General features: G+C 44.3%; 1 protein-coding gene across 2 annotated transcripts in view; it reads left to right on the forward strand.

Moving 5' to 3' along the window:
* The window catches only part of NELL2 (neural EGFL like 2), a 238,016-nt gene that overhangs the window by 131,181 nt on the left and 80,924 nt on the right, over positions 1–25,911 (forward strand). The window contains exon 13 of one of the 2 annotated variants that reach the window (XM_073327999.1): positions 2,623–2,748. The exons of the other annotated variant lie outside the window; for it this stretch is intronic. Within the exon in view, the coding sequence (XP_073184100.1) occupies positions 2,623–2,748 (126 nt within the window). The remainder of the gene's footprint in view (positions 1–2,622; positions 2,749–25,911) is intronic. 2 annotated transcript variants of the gene reach the window in all.

Genomic DNA, 25,911 nt, shown 5'->3' on the forward strand with positions numbered 1-25,911 from the left:
GCTGTTGCCAATCCATTAGTATCTAATATCTAAAGGTTTATTTATAAAAAAGAAAGAAAGGTGAGTTAAAATTGGTTAAAGGAATCCAATACATACAACAATTGTGAAGTTCTTGGATCAGGCTTGTAGCCGTGATAGAATAAATCCCTGGCTGGATAAGTCTCTGGTTTCTCCCAAATCATTGGAAGGTCCTCAGTCCTTTGGTTAGAATGCTCCCATTAGTATAAGTTCATAGTCCAGAGATTTGAGCAGGAAAGAGGCAAAATAGAGATGTTTCTAGGGCCTTTTATAGCTTCTGCCAAATGAAGAGAAACCCTTTTTTCTAGTTTGTGGAAAATTACAGGTAACAAGATGCAGTTGGGAGTCACATGTCTATGCATCCTTCGCTTAGTCATAGCAGAAGCCATTACCCATACTTTAATTAGAATGTCCTTAGGGAAGTCCATTAAGTGTAGATAAAAACAACGAGGAGTCTTTGTAGCACCTTAGAGATTAACAAATTTATTTGGGCATAAGCTTTTGTGGGCTAAAACCCACTTCATCGGATGCATGGAGTGAAAAATACAGTAAAATACACTCTCACAGACCTTGGGAGATGGCAGTCCTCGCTTACAGACAGCCCCCCAACCTGAAGCAAATACTCACCAGCAACTACACACCACACAACAAAAACACTAACCCAGGAACCAATCCCTGCAACAAACCCAGTTGCTAACTCTGTCCACATATTTATTCAAGGAACACCATCATAGGACCTAATCATATCAGCCACACCATCATGGGCTCATTCCCCTGCACGTCTACCAATGTGATATATGCCATCATGTGCCAGCAATGCCCCTCTGCCATGTATTGGCCAAACTGGACAGTCTCTGCACAAAAGAATAAATGGACACAAATCAGACATCAAGAATTGTAACATTCAAAAACCAGTAGGAGAGCACTTCGGTCTCCCTGGACACTCAATAACAGATTTTAAAGTGGCAACACTTCAACAAAAAAACTTCAAAAACAGACTTCAATGAGAAACTGCAGAACTGGAATTAATTTGCAAACTTGACACCATCAATTAGGCCTGAATAAAGACTGGGCATGGCTGGGTCACTACAAAAAATAATTTTCCCTCTGTTGATACTCACACCTTCTTGTCAACTGTTCGGAATAGGCTACATCCACCCTGTTTGAATTAGTCTAGTTAGCACTGAACCCCCACTTGGTAAGGCAACACCCATCTTTTCATGTGCTGTAATATATATACCTGCCTATTACATTTTTCACTCCATGCATCTGATGAAGTGGGTTTTAGTCCACAAAAGTTTATGCCCAAATAAATGTGTTAGTCTCTAAGGTGCCACAAAGACTCCTCGTTGTTTTTGCTGATACAGACTAACACGGCTACCCCTTCTGATAAGTGTAGATAGGCCTCTTCCATGGTCCATTGTGAGTTAAGTGTTCTTTGATGGGTCATTCAACTTGAATAGTCTCTTCACAATGTGCTGGCTAAATACCTTGTGGGTGTTACCCAGAAACAAACACATATGAAATACAGGTACATCGTTAATATTCATAACTTCAGATACAAAAATGATACATGCATAAAAATGGCATAATCTTATTCAGCAAATCATAACTTTTCCATAGACATCTTACATGCCACACTTTGTACAAGATTTGTTGCAGTTATATAACAGTGGTAGCAAAATGATCTACATGGTCATATTTAACCTGATAGCATTACACAGTGTGCTACTAACCACTCCCAAATTAGTATAATCCTTTTTTGAAGCAGCAGCAAACACCATAAAATAATGTGCAGAAGTTGCTGTGTATATATATGCCTGTGCTACATATTCTCTTTTTTCCATTATGTCATGCTACCAGAAATGAAACTAATACTGTGTACTTAGTGAGCCACAGATTAGTCAAGATCCATGTCTACAGTAGTTTATACCAGGAACTTGCTCTATAAATTAACATTGCAGCAGGTGTTCAATCTGTTGTGAGATTTTACCAGGGAACGAATTTCTCCATCATGTAAGATCTCCACATAAATAAGTTCCTTTCAGGCTCATAGGTAAGGTTCACAGCTTTGACTAAGTATCTACCCACATATCTAATAAACTACCAATTGGTGACTTCATGTTTCTCGGAAAAACTTTTAATGAGTTCCAGTATCTGTTAAGAACTTGCCACTGGCCTCCCTATGGTAAAGAAACAAAGGATACCTATTGGATCAAAGGTAGAATATATAGCGATTAATGACACTGCAGTGCTGGTGCAGTCAATCTGGTCTTCGAGCCCTTAGATATGTGCTGGTTGATTTAAATCAGGGCTATAACAACACAGACATTTCAAAAGGAGTTAGGCAAGATCTAAGCTGATGTAATCTTCTTTGTACCTCCACTAACAGCTGTTCCCAAAAAGCTCACACTGCTCCTGTTGTCTGAACACTTCAAACAGTTATTTTAGAAGAGAGAACCTAACAACTTTCTAAAATGCTTTGCTGTTCAAGCAACTTTTTATTCCTGCTAAATACTGATGGAAGCAAATAGGGCAATATATTGAGTGGTTCTGAAGAGCTCAGCACCATTTGATCAGTTGACCCCGCTGCTTTGTTCACAGATATTGACGAGTGTGCTGAAGGACGGCATTATTGTCGTGAGAATACTATGTGTGTAAATACACCAGGATCTTTCATGTGCATCTGCAGAACAGGATACATACGAATTGATGATTACTCCTGCACAGGTAAGAGCTGATTATTTATCAAAGAAAAATAACTGATAGTCATCTCAATACTGTCAAATACTATTCTAAAATTTGTTCTAGTTAACTTGTTATTTTATATGAAAATTCTATACAACAAAAGAAGCACCAGAATAATTACAGAAGTACAGTTTTCAGAAAAGCTAGTGCATATTACAAGTCATATACATGTTGCATCATTTCCTCAATATAGAGGCTAAATCGGCTTGCTGTATTAAATACACACTTTTTATCTTCAAAAAGAACAGGAGTACTGTAATTCATTAGAGCATAAGCTTTCGTGGGCTACAGCTCACTTCATCGGATGCATAGAATGGAACATATAGTAAGATATATAGAGATATATATACACACACATACAGATGTTCCATTCTGTGCATCCGATGAAGTGAGCTGTAGCTCACGAAAGCTTATGCTCTAATAAATTGGTTAGTCTCTAAGGTGCCACAAGTCTTCCTGTTCTTTTTGCGGATACAGACTAATACGGCTGCTACTCTGAAACCTGTCACTTTTTATCTTGCATTTGTAGGGAAAAGGGGATTGGATGAGAGAGCTTGACAAGGGAAAGAAGCACTATGGTAATCCTATAGGGCCAGATGGTGCCCAGCTTCCACATAGGACACAATATGGGGTGCTTTGGGGGGTTGTGCACCCCTGACACAGGGGCAGGGCACAACTGCAGTCCTTGTGTCTCCTGCATGCAAGGTTTATGGGAGGCTAACAACAGTGTTGGCACTAGTCTCCAAAATATGGAGGGAGGGTGTGGGGAATGGGGCCTTCCCACTAGCCCGCAGAGCTTGCCAGGCACAGAGGTGAGTGTTCATTGTGTAGCGTGATGGCTACACTCACCCTACACTCCTTAGAGTACTGGGAGTCCCTGTGAAGGAGTCACCCTTTTGGGTGGTGCACCTTCCGTACCACTTCCAACAAAGGACTATGCCTGCAGCCTTTCTGTATCATTATCTAGTATCAGAGGGGTAGCCATGTTAGTCTGTATCCACAAAAACAATGAGGAGTCCGGTGGCATTTTAAAGACTAACAGATTTATTTGGGCATAAGCTTTCGTGGGTAAAAAAGACTCCTTCAGAAGCTTATGCCCAAATAAATCTGTTAGTCTTTAAGGTGCCACCGGACTCCTCATTGTTTTTGTATCATTATCCACCATCTAAATGGAGCTTGCATGACTTCTCACAGAGCTAAACATACTGTGTGTTAGATACATGTTTTTCTTTCCTTTTGGGATTCTCCTATGACAGGGAGTCTGCAACTGCACTCCCAGGGCAGCACTCCATTCCCCTTTGTGCCACTGAAGTGCAGGATCTGGCCCCTCTCTACAACTTCCATTATTGCCTCTTTGCCACTAGCTTCCTCTCGGGATAGACTCAGCTTCATGTGGGCTTCCTCCAGTACAGCTCTGTTCTCACCTTCTTCTGTTTTATTACAAACCAATTTGGGGTATAAAATGATCATTTAAAATCTAATATAGCAACATTTTAAAAGGTATTACTTCTCCCAGAAATGCTGACGGCTGCAGCTCCTTGGAGGGGCCTGTTTATTTCCACATTAGACAGATAGGGCAGATGCTGTTCAAAGGTGTGGGACATTCATTTGGCGGAGAAAAATGTGTGTGGGAAAAATTATATTTTATTTACCATGTGGAATCCTTTTGTTCTTTATGCAAAAGAAAATATTTGTGCTGTAAAACCTTCTTGGAGTTCATTTGCTCTACATTGATATAGCCTGTAAATGGAAGTTAGTGTTTGGAATGAATATATCTAGTATACTGGTCCCTTTAATTTATTCTGTCCCTGAAATCACTCTTGTAAGTTCATGCATATAGAGTGTTGAAACCTGAGAATATCTTGCAGCTAGGATTCTCTGTGTGCCCCAGATTTGCTGAAATGCATAGCTGTAAAATGCAATATAATTTAAAAAACCTGGATGCCTCTACCAAATTTTAAAACTGGCTAGAAGTTCATTAGACATTGCCTTTCTCAGCATCTCCAAACCAAGCTCTGCCCCACATCCTGAAATAAGTATAATAGAATTTCTAATGGAATCAACCACGCTTTTTGAAATAACAAGATGAATTATTTCCTCTCTCCATCCCTCTCCCATCCCAACTCTACACTTTCTGCCCATCCTGATCAAAGAAGAAAACTCCAAAACAGGAGGAAGTGGATTGAACAGGGCTCCCCAAACATCTTTAGGTTGAGAGGAACCTTAGATAGTATGACTGCTTGTGACACACCCATGTCTGAAGAGCAGTGCAGCTTGCAATGTTTTGGAAATATTTCCTAAAAGCACCCACCCTGGGACAAGAGGTTCTTTGACAGTGAATTTGCCTCACTGGATAGGTTTGTTTGGTGCTATGATATTACCCTGAGAAGGCAGTGTCTCTTGACAGTGGAATTTCTGCTAATGACAACTAGAGAAGCTATTAGGAATACATTCTACGGAGGTACTATATGTTCTTCTAGTCTTTCAATTACTTCTGAGCATTTCCAATGCAGCCATTAGTAGTTAATTGAAATATGCAGAACTATGAGGCTCCTCCATTGCATTTCAATCAACTATGAAGTATTCTAAAAGTGAATGATTGAAAAGATAATTATTTTAAAACATCTGTGTGATACATAGATTACTTTTTAAGTCAACTGCTTTGATCCGTAAAAAGCACTTTATGCTTTTATTAGCCTGTATTCCTGACACAGAAAGCATTTTCACTACAGCAATTTGTTTAAGCAGGTAGAAGGACCATAAATCTGCATATAAGATTGCTGTAGCCTGGCCATAGTGATGGGAGCATGAATTTATCTCTGCAGTGGGCTTGCCATCTATTCCTTTAATAATGTGCTTCAGATACTAACTTTTAATTTTTGAGGCATTCACGTGAACTGCTTCCCCCAGTTATAAATCTGATAGGTATTGTGAACATAAATAATGAAGGTACATCATCATTACTTTAACATGTACTTTGAGGAGATTTTCCTTGATATCCACTGTTAAGGTACTTAACACTGACTGCCTTGAAGAAATTCATTGTGTTCTAAGAACCTATGGGGGTTCTAAATAGCAAAAAGACTGGTTCAGGGTATGTTGCAGCAAGATGTGTTTAACACAGCGGTGCTGAATAATGCTGGGAGAGAGCTAGCACTTGCTGAAAAGAAATAATAATGTGAGGTTCTATAAACAGTCCAATAGATTTAGTCTGGGTTATTATGTTTAGGTACAGCAGACTCTTCAGAACCACTGTTTCCCCCCATAGCAGGCAGTAATACTTTTTAAATGTGCAACTTATAGAAAAACCCATTATACTTCCATATATTGTGTTCTGTATTTTAAAGAGAACTTTAATGGCATCTAGCTAGTCAAATGATGTTTAGATTTTGAGAATTAAAATGTTTATAAAACAAAAATTTGTTTACAGTAGAAAAGCACTGAAGTGTTTGATATAGAGTCACAGTCTTAAAAATAAGCTCTTTCCACTCATTATAAGCACATCACTGTCATCTGTCCATTATGACTGTGAAGAGGAGCAAGTCAAAGATTTCACCTTTGAGCACCCAGACAATTTCCAACTGCTCTAGGTGCAGCAGCTCTCATGGTTAGTGTACCTATAAGGTTATGCCGTGAACAAGATCATTCCCTGCATCATGAAATAATTTTGAATGGGATCTGTTTTTTTTTTCTCTTGTGATGCTAGTGGTTCTTAAAAAAGGGCAGCCAAGATTTGCTATTCTGACAGAAAAGAAGTGTGGGAAGAAGAAAAGTATTCATTGCCGAGCGGAGAACCTGGTATAGATGTAATCAATATTTTTGAAAGATCCTGTTAGGACTATAGTATTGAACTTGCTGTGTTTATGGGAGTAAGGCCAAGCATATTCCTTGAAGAATTTCAACTCTTCCTTAATTTAATTTCACCCTAATAACCAGCCTTGTTGTTGCAAGTTTAGTGACTCTCTAGTACCTCGCAGTGTGAGTACAGAGACCTTGCATTTGCCTGTACAGATGAGTGGGAAGTGGGAAAGATGAACTGTAAATGGAATTGCAATTTTAATATTAATTTAGACATTGCTACTAAAAGTATTTTTACAATCCATTAATATCAGCTGGACTTTATTATACATGATCCATTTCCTGCAATTACTGCAGTGGGCACGTGTTGGTGGACCTCAGTCCTCTGCATTGTGACAAGTCACTGTCATGTTTCTTCCTAAAGGTAGCTGAAAGCATCAGTGAGATTAATCTAAACTTAAAGATTGTTCTAAACTGTATTGGTGACCAACAACTGTACCAACTGCCAACCTGTTCCAGCAGCCAAAGATTGCCTTGGTATCCAGGTGTCCTGGTGACAAACCCCTTTCCTATGTAGTGCCAGGTTTAGGGCAGCTTGATGTTGCTAGAATTATGCAACCAAAGATCTGGCTGTAAGGTAGGATTGCCAACTTTCTAATAGCAGAAAGCTGAATACCCTTGCCCTGCCCCCTTCCCCGAGGCCCAGCCCTTCTCCAAGGCCCCACCCACTGCTCACTCCATTCCCCCCCCTTCTTTGCTCGCTCTCCCCCACTCTTGCTCACTCGCTCATTTTTACTGGGCTAGGGCAGGGGTTGGGGAGTAGGAAGGGATGAGGGCTCTGGTTGGGGTGTGGTCTCTGGGGTGGAGCTGTGGATGAGGTGTTTGGGGTGTAGGTGGGGACTTTGGGAATGGCAACGGTTAGAGTGCAGGAGGGGATGTGGGCTCCAGGAGGGAGTTTGGGTGTGAGAGGGGGCTTAGGGCTGGGTCAGGGGTAAGGGGTGCAGGCTCTGGGCGGAGTTTACCTCAGGCAGCTCCCGGGAAGTGGCCAGCATGTCCAGCTCCTAGGCAGAGGCACAGCCAGGGGGCTCCATGCATTGCCTCCCACCCCCACCACTCCCATTGGCTGCCATTCCTGGCCAATGGGAGCTATGGAGCTGGAGCTCAGGGCGGGGTCAGTGTGTGGAGCACCCATGACCACCCCTGAGCTGGAGGGATGTGCCGGCCACTTCTTGGGAGCTGTGCGGAGCCAGGCACAGAACCTGCCAGCCCCACACCAACTGGACTTCTAACAGCCCAGTCAGTGGTGCTGACCAGAGCCACCAGAGTCTCTTTTTGAGCAGGTGTTCTGATTGAAAACCAGACACCTGGCAACCCTATCCTAAGGTTACAAGAGTAAAGTTGGTGTGGCTGCATAATAGTTTGGTTATATTATATGTAATCCTGTCCTGGCTTCTCAATGCTTGTGCTTATAGCAAATGTAATAAGAATTTTTTACACTAGTACACTTTTTTTGTTGGATTTACCATGCTGTACAACTGAATCAGTTATTCAGCCCTACTTTACTTTCTTCAGTAGCTAACCCTTTTGCCATGTTTCCATTCATGCTGTGGGAGATTCTTGTTGCTTGCTGAAGCACCTCTGAAACCGATAAAGAAAACAAAGAAGTGAAAGTCAGATATTCGGGAATGTTAGGAATATGGAAAATAAGCAACAACTGACACCCACCCCCCCAACCGCACTCCGGATTCATAAATGTAAATTTCAGCAAGTCTATTTCAGCTTGCACCATCTATTGTAGCATTGTGTGAGCAAATCCATTTGTGGCATTTCATTATATAATGATGATTGATAATTTTGGTTATATAAAAACTGACTTGTGTCTATATCAGGGGTGGGCAAACTTTTTGGTCCGAGGGCCAGATCAGGGAATAGAAATTGTATGGTGGGTCATGAATCATAGAATCATAGAATATCAGGGTTTGTAGGGACCTCAGGAGGTCATCTAGTCCAACCCCCTGCTCAAAGCAGGACCAATCCCCAACTAAATCATCCCAGCCTGGGCTTTGTCAAGCCTGACCTTAAAAACTTCTAAGGAAGGAGATTCCACCACCTCCCTAGGTAACGCATTCCAGTGTTTCACCACCCTCCTAGTGAAAAAGTTTTCCCTAATATCCAATTAAACCTCCCCCACTGCAACTTGAGACCATTACTCCTTGTTCTGTCATCTGCTACCACTGAGAACAGTCTAGAGCCATCCTCTTTGGAACCCCCTTTCAGGTAGTTGAAAGCAGCTATCAAACCCCCCTCATTCTTCTCTTCCGCAGACTAAACAATCCCAGTTCCCTCAGCCTCTCCTCATAAGTCACGTGTTCCAGTCCCCTAACCATTTTTGTTGCCCTCCGCTGGACTCTTTCCAATTTTTCCACATCCTTCTTTTAGTGTGGGGTCCAAAACTGGACACAGTACTCCAGATGAGGCCTCACCAGTGTCGAATAGCGGGGAACGATCACATCCCTCGATCTGCTGGCAATTCCCCTACTTATACATCCCAAAATGCCATTGGCCTTCTTGGCATCAAGGGCACGCTGTTGACTCATATCCAGCTTCTCGTCACCTGTAACCCCTAGGTCCTTTTCTGCAGAACTGCTGCCGAGCCATTCAGTCCGTAGTCAGTAGCAGTGCATGGGATTCTTCCGTCCTAAGTGCAGGACTCTGCACTTGTCCTTGTTGAACCTCATCAGATTTCTTTTGGCCCAATCCTCTAATTTGTCTAGGGCCCTCTGTATGCTATCCCTACCCTCCAGTGTATCTACCTCTCCTCCCAGTGTAGTGTCATTTGCAAACTTGCTGAGGGTGCAATCCACACCATCCTCCAGATCATTTATGAAGATATTGAACAAAACCGGCCCCAGGACCGACCCTTGGGGCACTCTACTTGATACCGGCTGCCAACTAGACATGGAGCCATTGATCACTACCCATTGAGCCCGACAATCTAGCCAACTTTCTAACAAAATTGGGGTTGGGGTGTGGGCTCTGGGGTGGGACTGAGGATGAGGAGTTTGAGGTGTAGGAGGGTGCTCTGGGCTGGGACTGAGGGGTTCGGAGGGCATGAGGGGAATCGGGCCTGGGGCAGGGGTGCGGGAAGGTGTGCAGGTTCTGGGTGGGGGTGTGGGCTCTGGGGTGGGGCTCAAGATGAGAGGTTTGGGGTGCAGGAGGGTTCTCCAGGCTGGGATAGAGGGGTTTGGAGGGCGGGAGGGGTTCAGGGGTGGGGCAGGGAGTTGTGGTGTGGGGAGAGGCTCAGTGGGTGTATGCTCTGAGCGGCACTTTCCTCAAGTGGCTCCCGGAAGCAGTGGCATGTCCCTTCTCCGGCTCCTATGTGGAGATGCGGCCAGGTGGTTCTGCACACTACCCCATCCACAGACACTGCCCCTGCAGCTCCCATTGGAGTGCATAGAAGGCGGAGCGGGGCCATTCCACAGCTTCTGGGAGCCGCGTGGTGCAGCCACAAGCCAGTGGCCCGAATGGAGTGGGGCCAAGCTGTGTGGTGCGGCTCACTAGCCGGCTTAATACGGCTCACGGGACTTAGTTTGCCCACCCGTGGTCTATATAATAGCTGACTTACTGTGAGTTGAACACACAACTGTTTGTGGCCCATAATTAGGAATGTTAGTAAACTATATGGAAGAAAAGATTCCGCAGTTTGACATTAATATGTCATTATTTGCACATGGTGGCTGCAGCAGAGGTATGAATCTTGATAAAATGAGTAAGTTATCTCAGTTCTGTTTGTTTGTGCAGACTAATGTAAAATGTTGTACTCTCTCCACTCTGAAACTTACATGCACACACACACAACTCAGCAGTCATTGCTCATAACAGAACGGGTGCATAGAAGCAAGGAGACTGAATTTATTTTTTCTTAGATGAAAAACCTAAAAATAAATCAGTACTATCTGTCTCTGTCAGAGTTCTATGCACAAAAGAAACAATTTAGCTATAACAGTCTACAAAGCAGCCAAAATCTCTTCATGGCATATTTATGGAAATGTTACATTATATCTGTATCCATTTTGATTTTCACAACAGGAGAGGCAGTGATCGCATACATGTAAGATTTTTGTTATTTGCAGTTGTTTTCTTAGTAGTGAGTTTTATATAGATTGGATCCATCAAAAAACACATTCACCCCAGAATCTACTGCTCAGGGACTATTTTTCTATTCAGAGACTAAGCTTGAAAGTCCCTGTGCAGTTTGGATGGGAGATGAGTGCTGATCTTCACCCAAATGCTCAAGAGGTTCACAGGCAGTAAATGCAAGACATAAAAAATGTGTCCCATCCTTAGCATATTGAGCAAGTACCTGTGTTTTCTCACCCTCTTTCACAGGGCTGGACAGGACCTAAAAGATACTATGTTGGGGGGCAGAGAAAAGGTATGGCTATCTATGGTGCCCCATCACAGTAGTATCTGAGTGCCTTAACATCCACCTGGGGCAGTAGTGTTGAGCCCTTTAGCACACTATGGAACTGAAAAGGGCACCAGCCATTTTTTTGAAAAAATGGTATCCCTGCTAAATTGCCTCTGTATAGATTATTCTCCATAGTCTGTCTTTCCAAATGATATTTGAGCTTGTCCTACTCTATGGCATTAAGCAGAATATCTTTTAAATGCTTATCTGCATCAACATAGAGGAGTGATCAACAAGATTGTACCCATGCATCAGTGAGGGTTTAAAATTACATTATGCTTTTGGGACAAATACATTTGAAATCTTAACTGATTAATTATTAAATTTAGCTGTGTCTGTTGCAAACTGTGGCCCTCAAAAACGCCTAATCACATGACTAGTGCTCTCATGGATTGGTAACTGGTAAAAGATAGGAAACAAAGGGTAGGTATAAATGGTCAGTACTCAGAATGGAGAGAGGTAAATAGTGGTGTCTCTCAGGGGTCTCTTTCTGGGACCAGTCCTAGTCAACATATTCATAAATGATCTGGAAAAAGGGGTAAACAGTGAAGTGGCAAAATGTGCAGATGATACAAAATTACTAAAGATAGTTAAGATCCAGGCAAACTGCAAAGAGCTACAAAAGGATCTCTCAAAACTGGGTGACTGGGCAACAAAATGGCAGATGAAATTTAATGTTGATAAATGCAAAGTAATGCACATTGGAAAGCATAATCCCAACTATACGTATAAAATGATGGGGTCTAAATTAGCTGTTACCACTCAAGAAAGAGATCTTGGAGTCACTGTAGATAGTTCTCTGAAAACATCCACTGAATGTGCAGTGGCAATCAAAAAAGCAAACAGAATGCTGGGAATAATTAAGAAAGGGATAGATAATAGGACAGAAAATATCACGTTGCCTCTCTATAAATCCATGGTACACTCACATCTTGAATACCGTGTGCAGATGTGGTCGCCCCATCTCAAAAAAGATATATTGGAATTGGAAAATGTTCAGAAAAGGGCAACAAAAATCATTAGAGGTGTAGAACGGCTTCCGTATGAGGAGAGATTAATAAGACTGGGACTTTTCAGCTTGAAAAAGAGACGGCGAACGGGAGATATGATAGAGATCTATAAAATCATGACTGGTGTAGAGAAAGTAGATAAGGAAGTGTTGTTTACTACTTCTCATAACGCAAGAACTAGAGGTCACCAAATGAAATTAGTAGGCAGAAGGTTTAAAACCAATAAAAGGAAGTATTTCTTCACGCAACGCACAGTCGACCTTCGGAACTCCTTGCCAGAGGATGTTGTGAAGGCCAAGACCATGACAGGGTTAAAAAAATAACTAGATAAATTCATGGAGGATAGCTATTAGCTAGGATGGGCAGGAACGGTGTCCCTAGCCTCTGTTTGCCAGAAGCTGGGAATGAGCGACAGGGGATGGATCACTTGCTGATTACCTGTTCCGTTCATTCCCTCTGGGGCACCTGGCGCTGAACACTGTCGGAGGACAAGATACTGGGCTAGATGGACCTTTCGTCTGATCCAGAAGGGCCATTCTTATGTTCTTATGACTAACTTAATCCTTGTGAGTAGGTACATTGAGCTCAATGGGACTACACATGTGTAAGGTTATTTGCCTAAATATTAGCAAAATTGGCGCCTTTTTTCATAACCTTTTGCTAAGCATCTTCCAGAGAGTTTTGTCTTCTTTTTCTGTTTGAACTTGGTCAAGTGGCACTTAAATTTCTGGTGCAACTTTCATTTTTAGAAGGAAAAAATTTGGAGGCCAAATGAAATGGCAAAATAGGGCTAACACATGCTAAGAGGCTACGTGAACATTATTATGTGTTATTAATAAGTACTATCATGCCTCTATTCCTCTGACCCACTTTTGTTTCAATCTTTCAAGAAACTAGTGAAAAATTGTATATAAAATTATCCTTCAAGTGCCAACTTTTGATACAAGGTAGTTTTGAGTAGGCTATGTACTGCAATTGTTTTTCTAATATGTGAAACTTCATTGTAAAGAGCTCCTCTAAAAAGTATTCAGAGTTTGTCTTCCAACAAGTATTGAACATTATTATGTAAAATGAATGAATTACTTCTTAAAGTCACTGTGATGATGAGTTTTCTGACCTATTAACAATTGCATACTTTTTTGTGTAGATATGCTCAGCAGACGATAGAGTTCTTCACTTCAAAAAATATTGTTTTTAAACACTTTTGCAAAGATTCCCATTTATGTTAACAGAAACTTGATGCAGCAAATGCAAAATATTTTAACTAGACATTATATTCCTGATGAAGTCAGTATTTTGGAAGTTACCTATTCAGAAAATGTTTAATGTGCCTGCCAAAAACAAGGCTCACAGGTGATTAAATGGTCATTCTGCCATTTCAGTGGGCATTATGAGGGAGGGTAGCCAAATCTGGCACTAAACAAAGTAAAGGGATGGCCCTCACATATTCAAGGAATGAACATGGTAGATGCATAGCCGTGATCTTCAATTCTTTTATAAGATCTCAGCCATATAGGACCTGATCCAAAGTGTACTTAAGTCAATGGAAGGGCTATCATTTACTTGAATGGGCTTTGGATCAGGCCAATACAGCATATGAGTCATGTAAATGGCTCAAAATTCCCCAACAACATTTGCCATAATGCTATGGCTAAATTCAGGAGTATTTCATATTTTTATGAATAACCTGAGACTGAAGTCTAATAATTGTTTCCAAGTTAATTGTCAAGAACAGTTTATTAGCAAATTTGAATGACACATGAAATGTTAGTTCTCTGCAATTTTGGAAGCTATGCATATTTGTTAAATTAAATTAAACCACAAATCTGTTGGCATATTGGAAGGAATTCTGATAACAGCAATAAAATAATTGAGGGTCTGGAGAGATTGACTTGACATATGGGAAAGATTTAAAGAGAGAAATTTTCATACTGTAGCTTATCTACATGATAAGAATGTGTGGAAAGCTGAGACTTGATAATAGTCAATAATAATAATTCATAATTTGAAGAATGAAAACAGCAAGGTAGGGGAAAGGCCTGCAACACTCCACCAAATTGTATTGTATATCCTGGACCTTATTTTATTGCATATCCCTCACCCTCTTTTATTGCATATCCCTCACTCTCCACGAAGGTTGCCAGCCTCGATGCTTGTTTATCTCCTACTCCCACTCCTGTCTTGGGCCTAGATCCACAAAGGGACACACAGGCACCTAAGTCCCAATTTTAGGCACCACTGCGATCCACAAAACCCCTGCTCAGCTGCTACCTAACCCTGTAGGTGCTGATCCTTACTCAGCAGGTAAATTTTTCTGTAAAAGTTCCCTAGGCACCTTTATTTCTGCCTCCAGGCATGTGTACTGCTGTCTCCCTCTAGTTGTCCAGACACCTTGCTCGCCAAAGCCCCAGTGCGATCCACAAACCAAGGGAAGATAGACTTTTGTCCACTAACTTGCCCGTGAGGCCAATTCCATTAGGTGTATTCAGAACATGCCTACCATATTGGGCCCAATTCAAAACTGGCTTGAGGATATTCTGGTGTGGGTCTCCCTCAGTGTCTCCTGTTGAAGCTGTTCCATCTTAGGTAAATACTTACATTGTCATTGGGCCAGAGAGAAAGAGTAAGAATGACTCTGTAGCCTAATGGTTAGAGTACTCACCTCAGAGGTAGAAGACCTAGGCTCCCTGCTCCAATGATTCCTTAATTATATATCTGAACTGGAACAGGAGAGATTGCGGGAGACCCACATCAGAGTATCCCATAGCTTAGTGGTTAAAGCCATCTCCTGAAAAGTGGGAGATACCTGTTCAAATCCTTTCTCTGCAGAGGGCGGGAGTTGAACCTGGGTCTCAGGTATGTATCCTAACCACTGGGCTAATAGTTATAATATGAGCATCACCTCCCTTTCCTCTGGCCATTTTGTGTGGAGTTAGGCAGGCTCAGGAAACAGCTTACTCAATTAACTCCAGAAGAGGACTTCCCAACTGTGGATCGCAGTCAGAGATAGGCATCTTCTTGCAGCCCAGAGCTGAGCATTTTTGAAAAGGGACCCAGAACTGCTGACTGGGCTGTTAAAAGTCCAGTCGGTGGCACAGCGGGTCTAAGGCAGGCTCCCTACCTGCCCTGGCTCTGCACAGCTCCCTGGAAGCAACCGGCATGTCCAGCCCCAAGCCTCAGGGGTGATCAGGGAAGCTCCACGTTCTGCTCCCAGTGCTGGCTCCACAGCTCCCATTGTCCAGGAACCATAGGCAGTGGGAGCTCAGGGGGTGGCACCTTGCGGGCACGGGCAGCATGCAGAGCCCTCTGGCCCCTCCACCTAAGGGCCGGACATACAGGCCTCTTCAGGGAGCAGTGTGGAGCCAGGGCAAGCAGGGAGCCTGCCTTAGCCCTGCTGCACCACCTGAGGTAAGCACCACCCAGCCAGAGCCCACACCCCAAACCCCCTGCCCCAGTTCAGACCCCCCCCAACCCTAACTCCCTCCCAGAGCCTGCATCCACTCCCATACCCCAACCCTCTACCCTAGCCCTGAGCCCCCTCCTAGAGCCTGCACCACCTCCCGCACTCCTGCCCCAGCCCTGAGCCCCCTCCAGCAATCCAAACCCCTCAGCCCCAGCCCAGAGCCCCCTCCTCGACCCCAACCTCCCCAGCCCCACCCCAGAGCCTGCACCCCCAGCTAGAGCCCTCACCCCTCTCCACACCCCGACCCCCTGCCCCAGCCCAGTAAAGTGAGTGAGGGTAGGAGAAAGCAAGCGACGGAGGGAGAGGGGCTGAAGTGAGTGGGGGCAGGGTCTCAGAGATGGGGCGGGGCAGGGGCAAGGGTGTTCAGTTTTGTGCAATTAGAAACTTGGCAACTCTAGATGATCACTGAACCCCATGTCAGGGTCAGGGCTTAGGACACACTTCTCTTGTTGGCATCTCCCATTTGCTAGCTTATGTGGCTCCCCAACTAGTGTTCTGGCTTTTGTAGATTGTTTGTAGGTGCCTGTCTCTCCTCAGGCCTTGTATCAGCAGTCTGAGCACATAACTCAGGCTTTGTGGATTCCATGCGTTTTCTAGGTACTTCATGGTCATTGCAATGCCTAAATTCCTTTGTGGATCCAGGCCTTTGTTTCTTCTGCAACACAGCCACCACCTTCTCCTCATTCAGGTCACTCTGTTTTTCTGGCAGACTATATTATTGATTATTTGATTTACTTTACACCAATCTTACATCCACAGTTTTCAATATAGTGGCCCCTAAAAACCTGTCTCACATGGTTGCATCCTCACAGATAACTGTGGTTTAAAGATAACCTGCATAAGAAGATGGGAGATGTGAGACACCAGCCGATGGTGAAAGATTTCTTTGCGTTCACCATAGTGTCTCCACACAGAGGAACTGTTCCTGATGATGGTGAACTTGGCTAATCCAGGGTGACTCCACTTGGATAGAATTGATTTTTTTTTCTAAAGAGTTTTTGTTTGAATGTAATCACTTGGATTTGGATGGAGCTGTCTGCTGCTTTGGTTTCTGTGTAATATCATGAGAATACAATAACAATGTCCACTCTACTTGGGTTTCTGCTCATATGGTTTGACAATCTTCTGGAACTGTTGGGAGAGTACTTTAGGTCACTATTTCTATGTTGGACATGTGCCCACGCTGGTTCATTAAGGCCAGCAAAGTGACATTATTCCTACTGCTAATGGAGATTGTCAGTCTCAAAGAGGCCCTGTGAAGCTTCTACTTAGGGAATAATATGTTGATTGTTCTTGCTAGCTATTGACCTGTGTCTAATCTCCATTTCTGGCAAAGGTTATTGAGAAGGTTGTAAAGTAACAACTCAGGAATTCTCATATTTAATTTGTCCCAGTGAATCTGGATATGGGAGAGAAGTTGAGCAATGATTGGGAAATGATCCTCTCCAAGCCGTGGAGGATGATTATTCGTCCACGCCATTTCTTTTAGAACATGTCTTGTTGATATGGTTGTAGTTCCTCATGGAAGTGAGTAGAGTTAAACTTCAGTGGCTCCACTCTCTTTTTAGAAAGGGGGTCTTAGATAGTATTTTTTTTGCATTTGTTTTTCTGCCCCAAAAGTTTCTGTCTTATCTCCCCTCCTAGTGTATAATATATAAGAGGCCTCTGGGAGGGTTCATAAGAAAGTATAGCTCTGGTGATGACACCTGTCTTTGTGTGTGTGTGTGTGTGTGTGTGTCTCTGTTTGTTCTCCCACAACTGATGTGATGGGAACAAATAAGCCAGTGGCTAGAGGAGCTTGGATGACGAATACCTGGCTGTGACTCCATTAAGATAAAATAGAGCTAGTATTGGATGACTGGAAAACAGAACTAGCAATAACACTGCTGATTGAGGGAGTGGTGACTACCATTTGTGACACAGGTTCACAGATTAGGAGTCTTGTTAAATCCCAAAACTGCTGTTCGATTCTTAAGTACACCTGTTGCTTTGAGTACTTTTCACCATCTGCTCCTGGAAAGACAAATATAGCTATTTCTTTTGGATGTGGCTTTTGCTACCTTTATTTATGTTTTGTCACTTTGGAGTTAGATAACTATGACACTGCTCAGGAACTCAAGCTGATGCAGAATGCAGCTGCACATGGGCTTCCAAGTAGAGTTCAAGGTGTTGCTTTTCACTTAAGTCGCTAAATGGGTTGAGATATTACAGCTGGAGAGGTGACTTCTTTCCCTGTGCCATTCTGCAGCAGGTGCATAATAATGGTGCTCAAGCTCAAGTTTTCTTGGTTTACTTGTGAGAAAGCGGATGGCAAGGTGTGCATTCTTGGTCCTACTGAGCCCAGATCAGTTAAATTTCCAGAAATGCTGCAAAGTCCATCTTTTCTCCCAGGCAATCAAGAAGAAGGTGTATTAAGGGTTCTGGGATGTGACTGAGAGTTTTATTTGAATGTGAGTAGTTTAACTGAGTTGTGTTTTGTTAGTTCTTCTTTGAGTGATGGTCCCTATATTCATTCCAACCGTGGGGATGTGCATGCGTGCTATGTGCCAGAGTCAGAAGGTTTTCCCTAGCAGTGTCTGTTGATCCACAACATGACATGCATCTCCTCATGCTCCCAGATGAGGTTATAAAAGTCTGTGTGGGATGTCACCTCTCCAGTTCCCTCTTAGCACTGCATGGCCCAAGTCGGAATCACTGTTCCTTTGTGCTTTTGGTCTTTTGGCTAAGAGAGTGATCTAGTCCATTTCTTCCTAGTTCTTATTTGTTGTTCTTGTGTAGATAGTTGTATATAGTAGTTGTTAGTTCTTCATTGGCTACCAATAGTTTACCCCTTTTGGGGTCCACTCCCCCCACCCCTAGGGACCATGCCACATTCTGGAATTTAAAAACTATGTTTCATGCCCACGCTTGTTCTTGATGAGCAACAAGCACCAGCACTGCCTGTATTGCCTCGGGGAAGCTCATATCGCTGCTCGTTGTGCAATCTGTAAATCTTTCCCACCCTGGCCTCAGGAGGTGCGAGAACTTTGCATCAGGAAATATCTCATGGAGGAAGCCATGAGACCACTTGGATCCTGGAACTGGCGGTGCAGCATCCATCACCGACAGTGAGCGCTCCTCCCAACGCTTTTCATGCCTCAGATCCGGCAGTCCTGGACAAGCCTAATCATGAGAGTAGGAAGCGCTCTTGTAGGCGTAGAAGCAAGTCCCCATTGAGGCAGCGTTTCTTTCCCGAGCGATGACAGGTCAGGTGAGATATTGTGTGCTGACACTGCCGCACTGGCGTCCCAGCTTCCCCACTTACAGGATAAAGTGAAATGCAAAAGAGATTCGGCGGTACCACTGGTAGCCCCCGTACCTGTCTGCGTGGAGCCATCCCCTGCACGCACAGTGCCCCTCCCATCACCACCTTTGTGCCCTTCGGTCCAGCCAGCCCTGTGGACTCCATCTCAGTCTTCAGGCATCTCCAAGGACACTCCCCGGACTCCTGGCTGCTTGGAGCCCCTTCTGTGAACGGAGGAACTAGAGCTGTCCTACCCAACCTCACTGCTGCTCTCCAGACCCCCTTTTACCGTGAAGTCCCCACTCCAATGGACGAACTGCTCCTGCGGGAGAGGCCCCTGCTGAGTCTGCAGTGTGGCCCGCCCATTCCGCCAGCTTTGCTGGAGTGATTTTCGGACTTGGACAGACTTTCTGATCTGGAGCCGACCTTCTCCCCCATGTCTAGGCACAGCTCAGACTCCCATCCATGACCGTCTTATCCTCCAGCTTACGACCTGGCATTGCTAGTGTGGGACTGGTACCCCTGCGGCCTGACACACCCCGACGCCCTGACCCCTTGACCACACTGAGCACTCTAGGAGCACTTTGGTACCCACACTCCCAAGCTTCATACCACTCTGTCCCTGCTCATCCACAGGCACTGACGGCTCCAAGGAAGAGGCGGAGGTGGAGCCGGTACCACCAGTTTCCACAGCCACTTTCTCCTCACTGGATGAGGTGCTCATTCCTCCCTCCCTATCACCCTTGGATGATCACAGGCAATATCAAGACCTATTACGGATGGTGGCAGCAGACCTGGGCATACCACTGGAGGAGGTTCAGGACTAGCAGCACCAGGTCCTGGACATACTCCAGCTTCAGGGACCATTCAGGGTGGTTTTAAAATTAATGATGCTATCCTTCAGCCCGCATGAGCAGCATGGCACACCCCTGCCTTCTGTACCCCCACACTGAAACGTGGACCATCGTTACTTCATACCAGCTAAGGGAGCAGACTTCCTTTTTTCCCACCCACCCCCAGCTCTCTGGTGGTGCACACAGCAGTGGAATGGGTGCGCCAGCACACTCAAAAGTCCACCCCTCCAGACTGGGATGCTTAGACCTTTTGGGAGGAAGGTCTACTCCTCAGTGGTGCTGCAATTTTGCATCACCAATTATCAGGAGCTGCTAGTCAAATACGACTTTAATAACTGTGCTAGGTTAGCAGAGTTCAGAGACAAGCTACCACCAGACCAGCAACAGCAATTCCAAGCACTGGTGGAGGAAGGGTGACTTGTCGCCAAGGTGGGGCTCCAAGCGGCAGTACACACGGTTGACACATCCTCACACTCCCTCATGACAGGCATTGTCATGCAGCATGACTCCTGGCTGCAGTCCTTAGGCTTTCCTCGAAAGGTCCAAACAACTATAGAGGACCTCCCCTTTGAGGACAAGTTATTTTACTGCAAGACTGATGAGTCCCTTCACATGTTGAAGGATTCTAGAGCCTCATTGTGATCCTTGGGGATCTATACCCTGGCCCCAAGTCGCAAGCAGCAGTGCCAGCAATTCTGCTCCCAGCAGTACGCGCCCTATCCTAACCCCCATGCAGGTGCCATTGGTTCCAATGACAACGATCCAGGGCCTCTGCCACTGACACCTCCTTGATCCTCACCCAACAGCATCCCAAGGCACATTTTTGATGTGTTGGTTGAGGTTTGCAAATCCTCCCTGTTGCCACTCGTGGCCCCCTATGTCATCTTTGGGGTCTGTATTGTCTTATTCACCCACAGTTGGGGCAAGATCATCACAGACCATTGGGTACCGGAGATCATCCATCACAGCTACTCCATAGAATTCTTTCTTTCCCCCCACACTGACCCCCTCCCCGGATGGCTCCAGGGGACCTTCCTATACGTGCCTTCTACAACATGAGGCAGATGTTGTACTCACAAAAGGCACCATAGAGTGCGTGACACCACCTATGGGGGAAGAGGCTTCTATTCCCCATGCTGCCTCATCTCCAAGAAGGGTGGAGTACACCACCTCATCCTTGATCTTCGCCTACTCCACACCTTTATCAAAAAGTCCAAATTCCATATGGTGATACTGGCATCTATTATCCCCTCCCTCCCTCAGAGGGCCTGGTTCACAGCTCTTTACATGAAGGATGCCTACTTCCACGTCAACATTCACACCTCTCACTGGAAATTTCTCTGTTTCCACGTAGGGCCACACCACTACCAATTAAGAGTCCTCCCCTTTGGTATGATGACAGCTCAGCAAGTCTTCACAAAGATCTTCACAGTCATGGCAGCACACATACGCCACCTTAGCTACTCGGTGTACCCATACCTGGATGACTGGCTCCTTGTTGCACTCACCCAACAAGAGCTTACCTCTGCCATCCTCATCCTTCACACTCTTGTGACCTCTCTGGGTGTCTGCATCAACAAGGAGAAGTCAGTCCTTGTGTCTACGCAGATGATCAACTTCATCAGAGCACGGTTCAACTCGGTTGTGGCACAGGCCTTCTTTCTAGCGGACCGCTTTGCAATGCTGACAGCCATAGTGATGGACCTATGCCACAACCCTTGCACCATGGTCTACCATTGCCTCTCCATCTTCGGACATATGGTGGCCCGCACTTATGCGACACCTCATGCATGTCTACACATGTGTTGCCTCCAATTTTGGCTCCTCTCTCTTTACAGACCCCACACAGACCATCTGGAGATCAGAGTCATTGTCCTCTGACAGTTCTGGCCTCCCTCACCTGGTGGACTGATATCTCCATGGTTAAGTCAGTACCCACTTTGCCTTCCCCATCCCAAAGGCTAACATCACAATGGGCACCCCCTTGCTGGATAGGGGGCCCACCTAGACCATCATACTGCCCAAGGTGTTTGGACACAGTGAGAGGCCAGAATGCACATAAACATCCTAGAACTTGCATGCAGTTTGTTTAGCATGCCAGGCATTTCTTCTTCTGATCCAATCACAGCATGTTCAACAACTCTCAGACAATATTGCAGCGGGTGTCTATATTAACAAACAGGGTGGCACCAAGTTTCCATCCCTCTTTTCAAAGTCCACCTTTGAATTGGTGCATCAAACACCACATGATGCTCCAAGCCACATATCTCCCGGGCACACAAAGTTCCCTGGCTGACATGCTCAGCAGAACTTCCTACCTCAACCACAATTGGGAACTCTGCAATGCCACTCTCCACTGCTTTTTCCGCACGCGGGACACCCTGCTATGGGATTTCTTTGCCACTTGCAAGAATGGCAAGTTATCTCTTTATTGTTCCGGGGAAATCATGGGGAAGGACTTGCAGGGTGACGTGCTTCTCCTATCCTGGACATGTGACCTCTGCTATGCCTTTGCCCCAGTGCTCTCCTCCCACAAGTCTTATGCAAGATTTTCCAGAACCAAGTTACCATAATACTCATAGCCCTGTTCTGGCCCCATCAGTTTTGATTTACTGACCTCCTTAGACTCTTTGCCTGCACACCACTCTGCCTCAGAAGATAGTGATGACAGCCATAGTGATCCCAGATCTCCTCATGCAAGCTCAAGGCAGAGTCCGTCATCCCAGTCCAGGCCCTCTTCACCTCCTGGCTTGGTTTTTGGCTAGGGCTCATGGGTAGACAAAGCATACTCCATCCCGGTGTGACACATCCTTAGCCAAAGCAGGAGAGCATCCACCCGTGCCTGCTACCGAGCTAAATGGGAACATTTCAGTGCTTGGGCTTATTGACCACACTATCAACTGAGTGACATCTCCATACCTATCATCCTCAATTACCTCCTTGAGCTCAAAACATTGGGCCTTGCCCTCAGCTCTATACAGGTCCACTGGGCACCTTGGTGTTTAGGCACCCTATCACCACCCGTTTTCTGAAAGGTTTCCTCAATACCTTCCTCCTAGGACTCAAGCCTCCACCCTCATGAAGCCACCCTTTGAGCCAATGGCAATGTGTTCCCTCTCCCATTTCTCCACGAAAGTGATATTATTGATAGCTATTACCTCAGCTAGATGGGTCAGCAAACTGTCAACCAGGATGGCTGTCCCCACCCCCCTTACACCATATTCCACAAGGATAAAGTTTCCTTATAGCTTCACCCTAAGTTCCTCCTGAAGGTGGTGTCAGAGTTCCATCTCAATCTGTTCACCTCCCTGTCTTCTAACCCAAACCTCAAGCCTTCCATGCAGACGGGATCCTTCACTCCCCTGATGTCCATCGTGCATTAACCTTCTACCGCCATACGACTTGTGCCTTTCGAGCATCCATGAAACTCTTTGTAGCCATTGCCGACTGGTGCAAGGGCCAAGCCCTCTCCTTCCAGTGAATCTCCAAATGGGTTTCCGGATGCATCCAGGAATGCTACATGCTACCCAACGTGCCACTGCCTGTATGAGTTACAGTACACTCTACATGAGTGCAAGCAGCCAGATCCACGTGCCTAACAGACGTCTCCTGGTAAGACATCTGTCCTGCAGCAACATGGTGCTCGGTTCACACCTTCATTATGCCATTGCCCAAGGGGCGGCTGAGGATGCTACAATGGACTGTGCCATACTACAGACTGCATTTTCTCTTGAATCCTGGCACATACCTCCACATCACGTACTGCTTGCTACTCACCCACGTATGGAATACATATAGGGACCATCACTCGAAGAAGAGAAGGAGGTTATTTACCTGTAACTTGAGGTTCTTTGAGATGTGTGGTCCCTATTTGTGTTCCAATACCTGCCTTCTATCCCTTCTGCTGCAGAGTGCACTACTCAACAGTAAGAGGGTCCCTGAGAGGTGTTGACCCGCACGGCCTATTATAACCTTGGCTGGGAGCTTGAGGAGATGCACGTTGCATGTGCGGGTCAATGGACACTGCTAGGGAAAACCTGCCGGCTCTAGTGCATGGCGTGCATGCACTCCCCCACAACTGGAATACAAATCGGGACCACACATCTCAAAGGACTTCCAGTTACAGGTAAGTAATGGTCGCTTATGTATATTCTGGCTGTGTATATATTGCTTTAAATTATTTCAGAGCAATTAAATGGGATCTTATTTTCTCAATTTATCAATAGAAAAAAACCCACAATTAATTTGCACGTGAGAAATAACAACAGTTTGAGGCCCCGATTCAACATCACACTGCTCCAGTCTTATGCTGGAGTAAATCAGTTGATTTCAGTGGAGCAAAGTTGGTGGAAGAATGGAGTAAGACAGGGTTGAATCAGGCTCTCAGACTTGTGTGCCTAAAGTTAGGCACTTAAATCCATAGAGGTGCATGAACATACACAACATAATCTGACATTAATAGGAAGTGCTGGTGCTCAGTACCTTTTGAAAATCAGGCCACTTTTTACTAGATGCCTAAATATGGACACAAGACTCTAACTTTAAACATTCATCATTGCCATTTACTCGTTACAATTATGAAAAGGAACAAGTCAAAAATTATACCTCTGAGAACCCAGATAAGTTTTAGCTGTTCTAACTGTAGCAGCCCTCCTTGTTAATGGCATATTCAAAAATTTTGGCCTCATTTAATAATAGTAATAAATACTTGAGCTACTTCCCTCCTGTCATGAATGTCATTTCTCTTCTGGGACTGTTTATAAAACTGCTAACTTTTCAAAATGTCTTAATTTTTCTGTTTGTGAGTTGAGCATGTTGTCTGCATTTAAATAATAAATTACTAATAATAATTGTACAGGGGCAGGGATGACTAAAAGTAATGAAATACAACTAAACAAAGGATATAATCAGAGTGAATATGGGGAAAATTTCCAAGCAGAGAGTTCTGCTAGGCCACAGAAGCAGTGAAGTGCCATGGCTTAAGTAATATCTGATTCAGCAAACCACCTGAGAAAATGCGATGGGGAGCAATTCTGCATTGGCAATGATATGGCCAAGATGGACCATCTGTCTCTTCCAGCTCTGATTTCTTCCAGAATTAGAAATTATAATAAAAATAATATAAAACCACATGTAATTTAAAAACTGTATAAAATTTTATGTAAACTAAAAGAAGCTAAAATAGTGAGGGTTGGCTGTGGTTACAGGATTGCTGTTAATAATAAACACTCCAAAAGCCAGCTTACGAGCACAAAGCATTATAATTCAAAACCAATTTGATTCTGGTTTGCTTCACTTGACACCATTTTTATTGTATTTTATGTTATTTTAATCCACATGAAGCGCTCTAACCTCTTTCAGGATAAATTCTCTCATAATCTGTTGCACAATGTCCACTTTCTAACCCTAAAATAATTCACAAAGCTAGAAGTGCAATGATCCTTCTGAGTGAGTATATTTGTTGCTATGCTACTACATTACTAAAATAGCAACAAAAGTTGATATTATATACCTGCTAGATCCTCCTCACAAGAGCTTATATTTCTGCTTCATTTGGATCCTCTTGGGTTATCGGTGAGGTTCTTAGTTCAGACCTTTTTATTTTATTTTGTTGGATGTTGTTCCGGTTCCATTTTTTCCTCACTATAAACCTTGCTCAGAGCAACTGTTCATCCAGCTATCCAATTATAGCCGGATCTGTTTCTCTGTTTCTTTCACTAACCCACCTGCTCTCCTGACTCTTACTTATTAATTAAGTTGGTCTGGAACCCAGATGTTGTCTTGTTTGCTGCCACAGCCATCTTTAACGCTACCTCAGGCCTCTGAGGACTTTCATCCAGTGTTTGCCAAAGATGCATCCCATAAATCCGCTCATGTTAAGAAAGTGCTGAGAGGCATAGAAACCTCCAGTTTTGCCTAAATGAAGCAGTGAAAGGAGCTGAGAGCAGCAGCTGAAGCTAGGGAGGATTAATATGGAGGCAGAGGGTTGGTTTTCTGTATGGCTAACACAGCCAGCATTGTGGAAAGGAGAGGAATAGGTTCAGAAGAAGTTGTCTGAGGAAGGTACTCAAAAGACAACCCTGTTAAAGGACTGTTCTGTTGAAATGTGATTTGGGTTGTTAAACAGAACATATATTCATACAACAGGCAGGAATATATGATTTCTTACATTTTGCAGATTGGAAGCTTATCAATTTAAAAGGATTGTTTTTTTAACAGACGTATAAAAGTGTATCATTGGCCAGTGAAATGGCACAGGAGACAAC

The sequence above is a fragment of the Lepidochelys kempii genome, chromosome 1 (genome assembly GCF_965140265.1).
Source record: "Lepidochelys kempii isolate rLepKem1 chromosome 1, rLepKem1.hap2, whole genome shotgun sequence".
Lineage (NCBI taxonomy): Eukaryota > Metazoa > Chordata > Testudines > Cheloniidae > Lepidochelys > Lepidochelys kempii.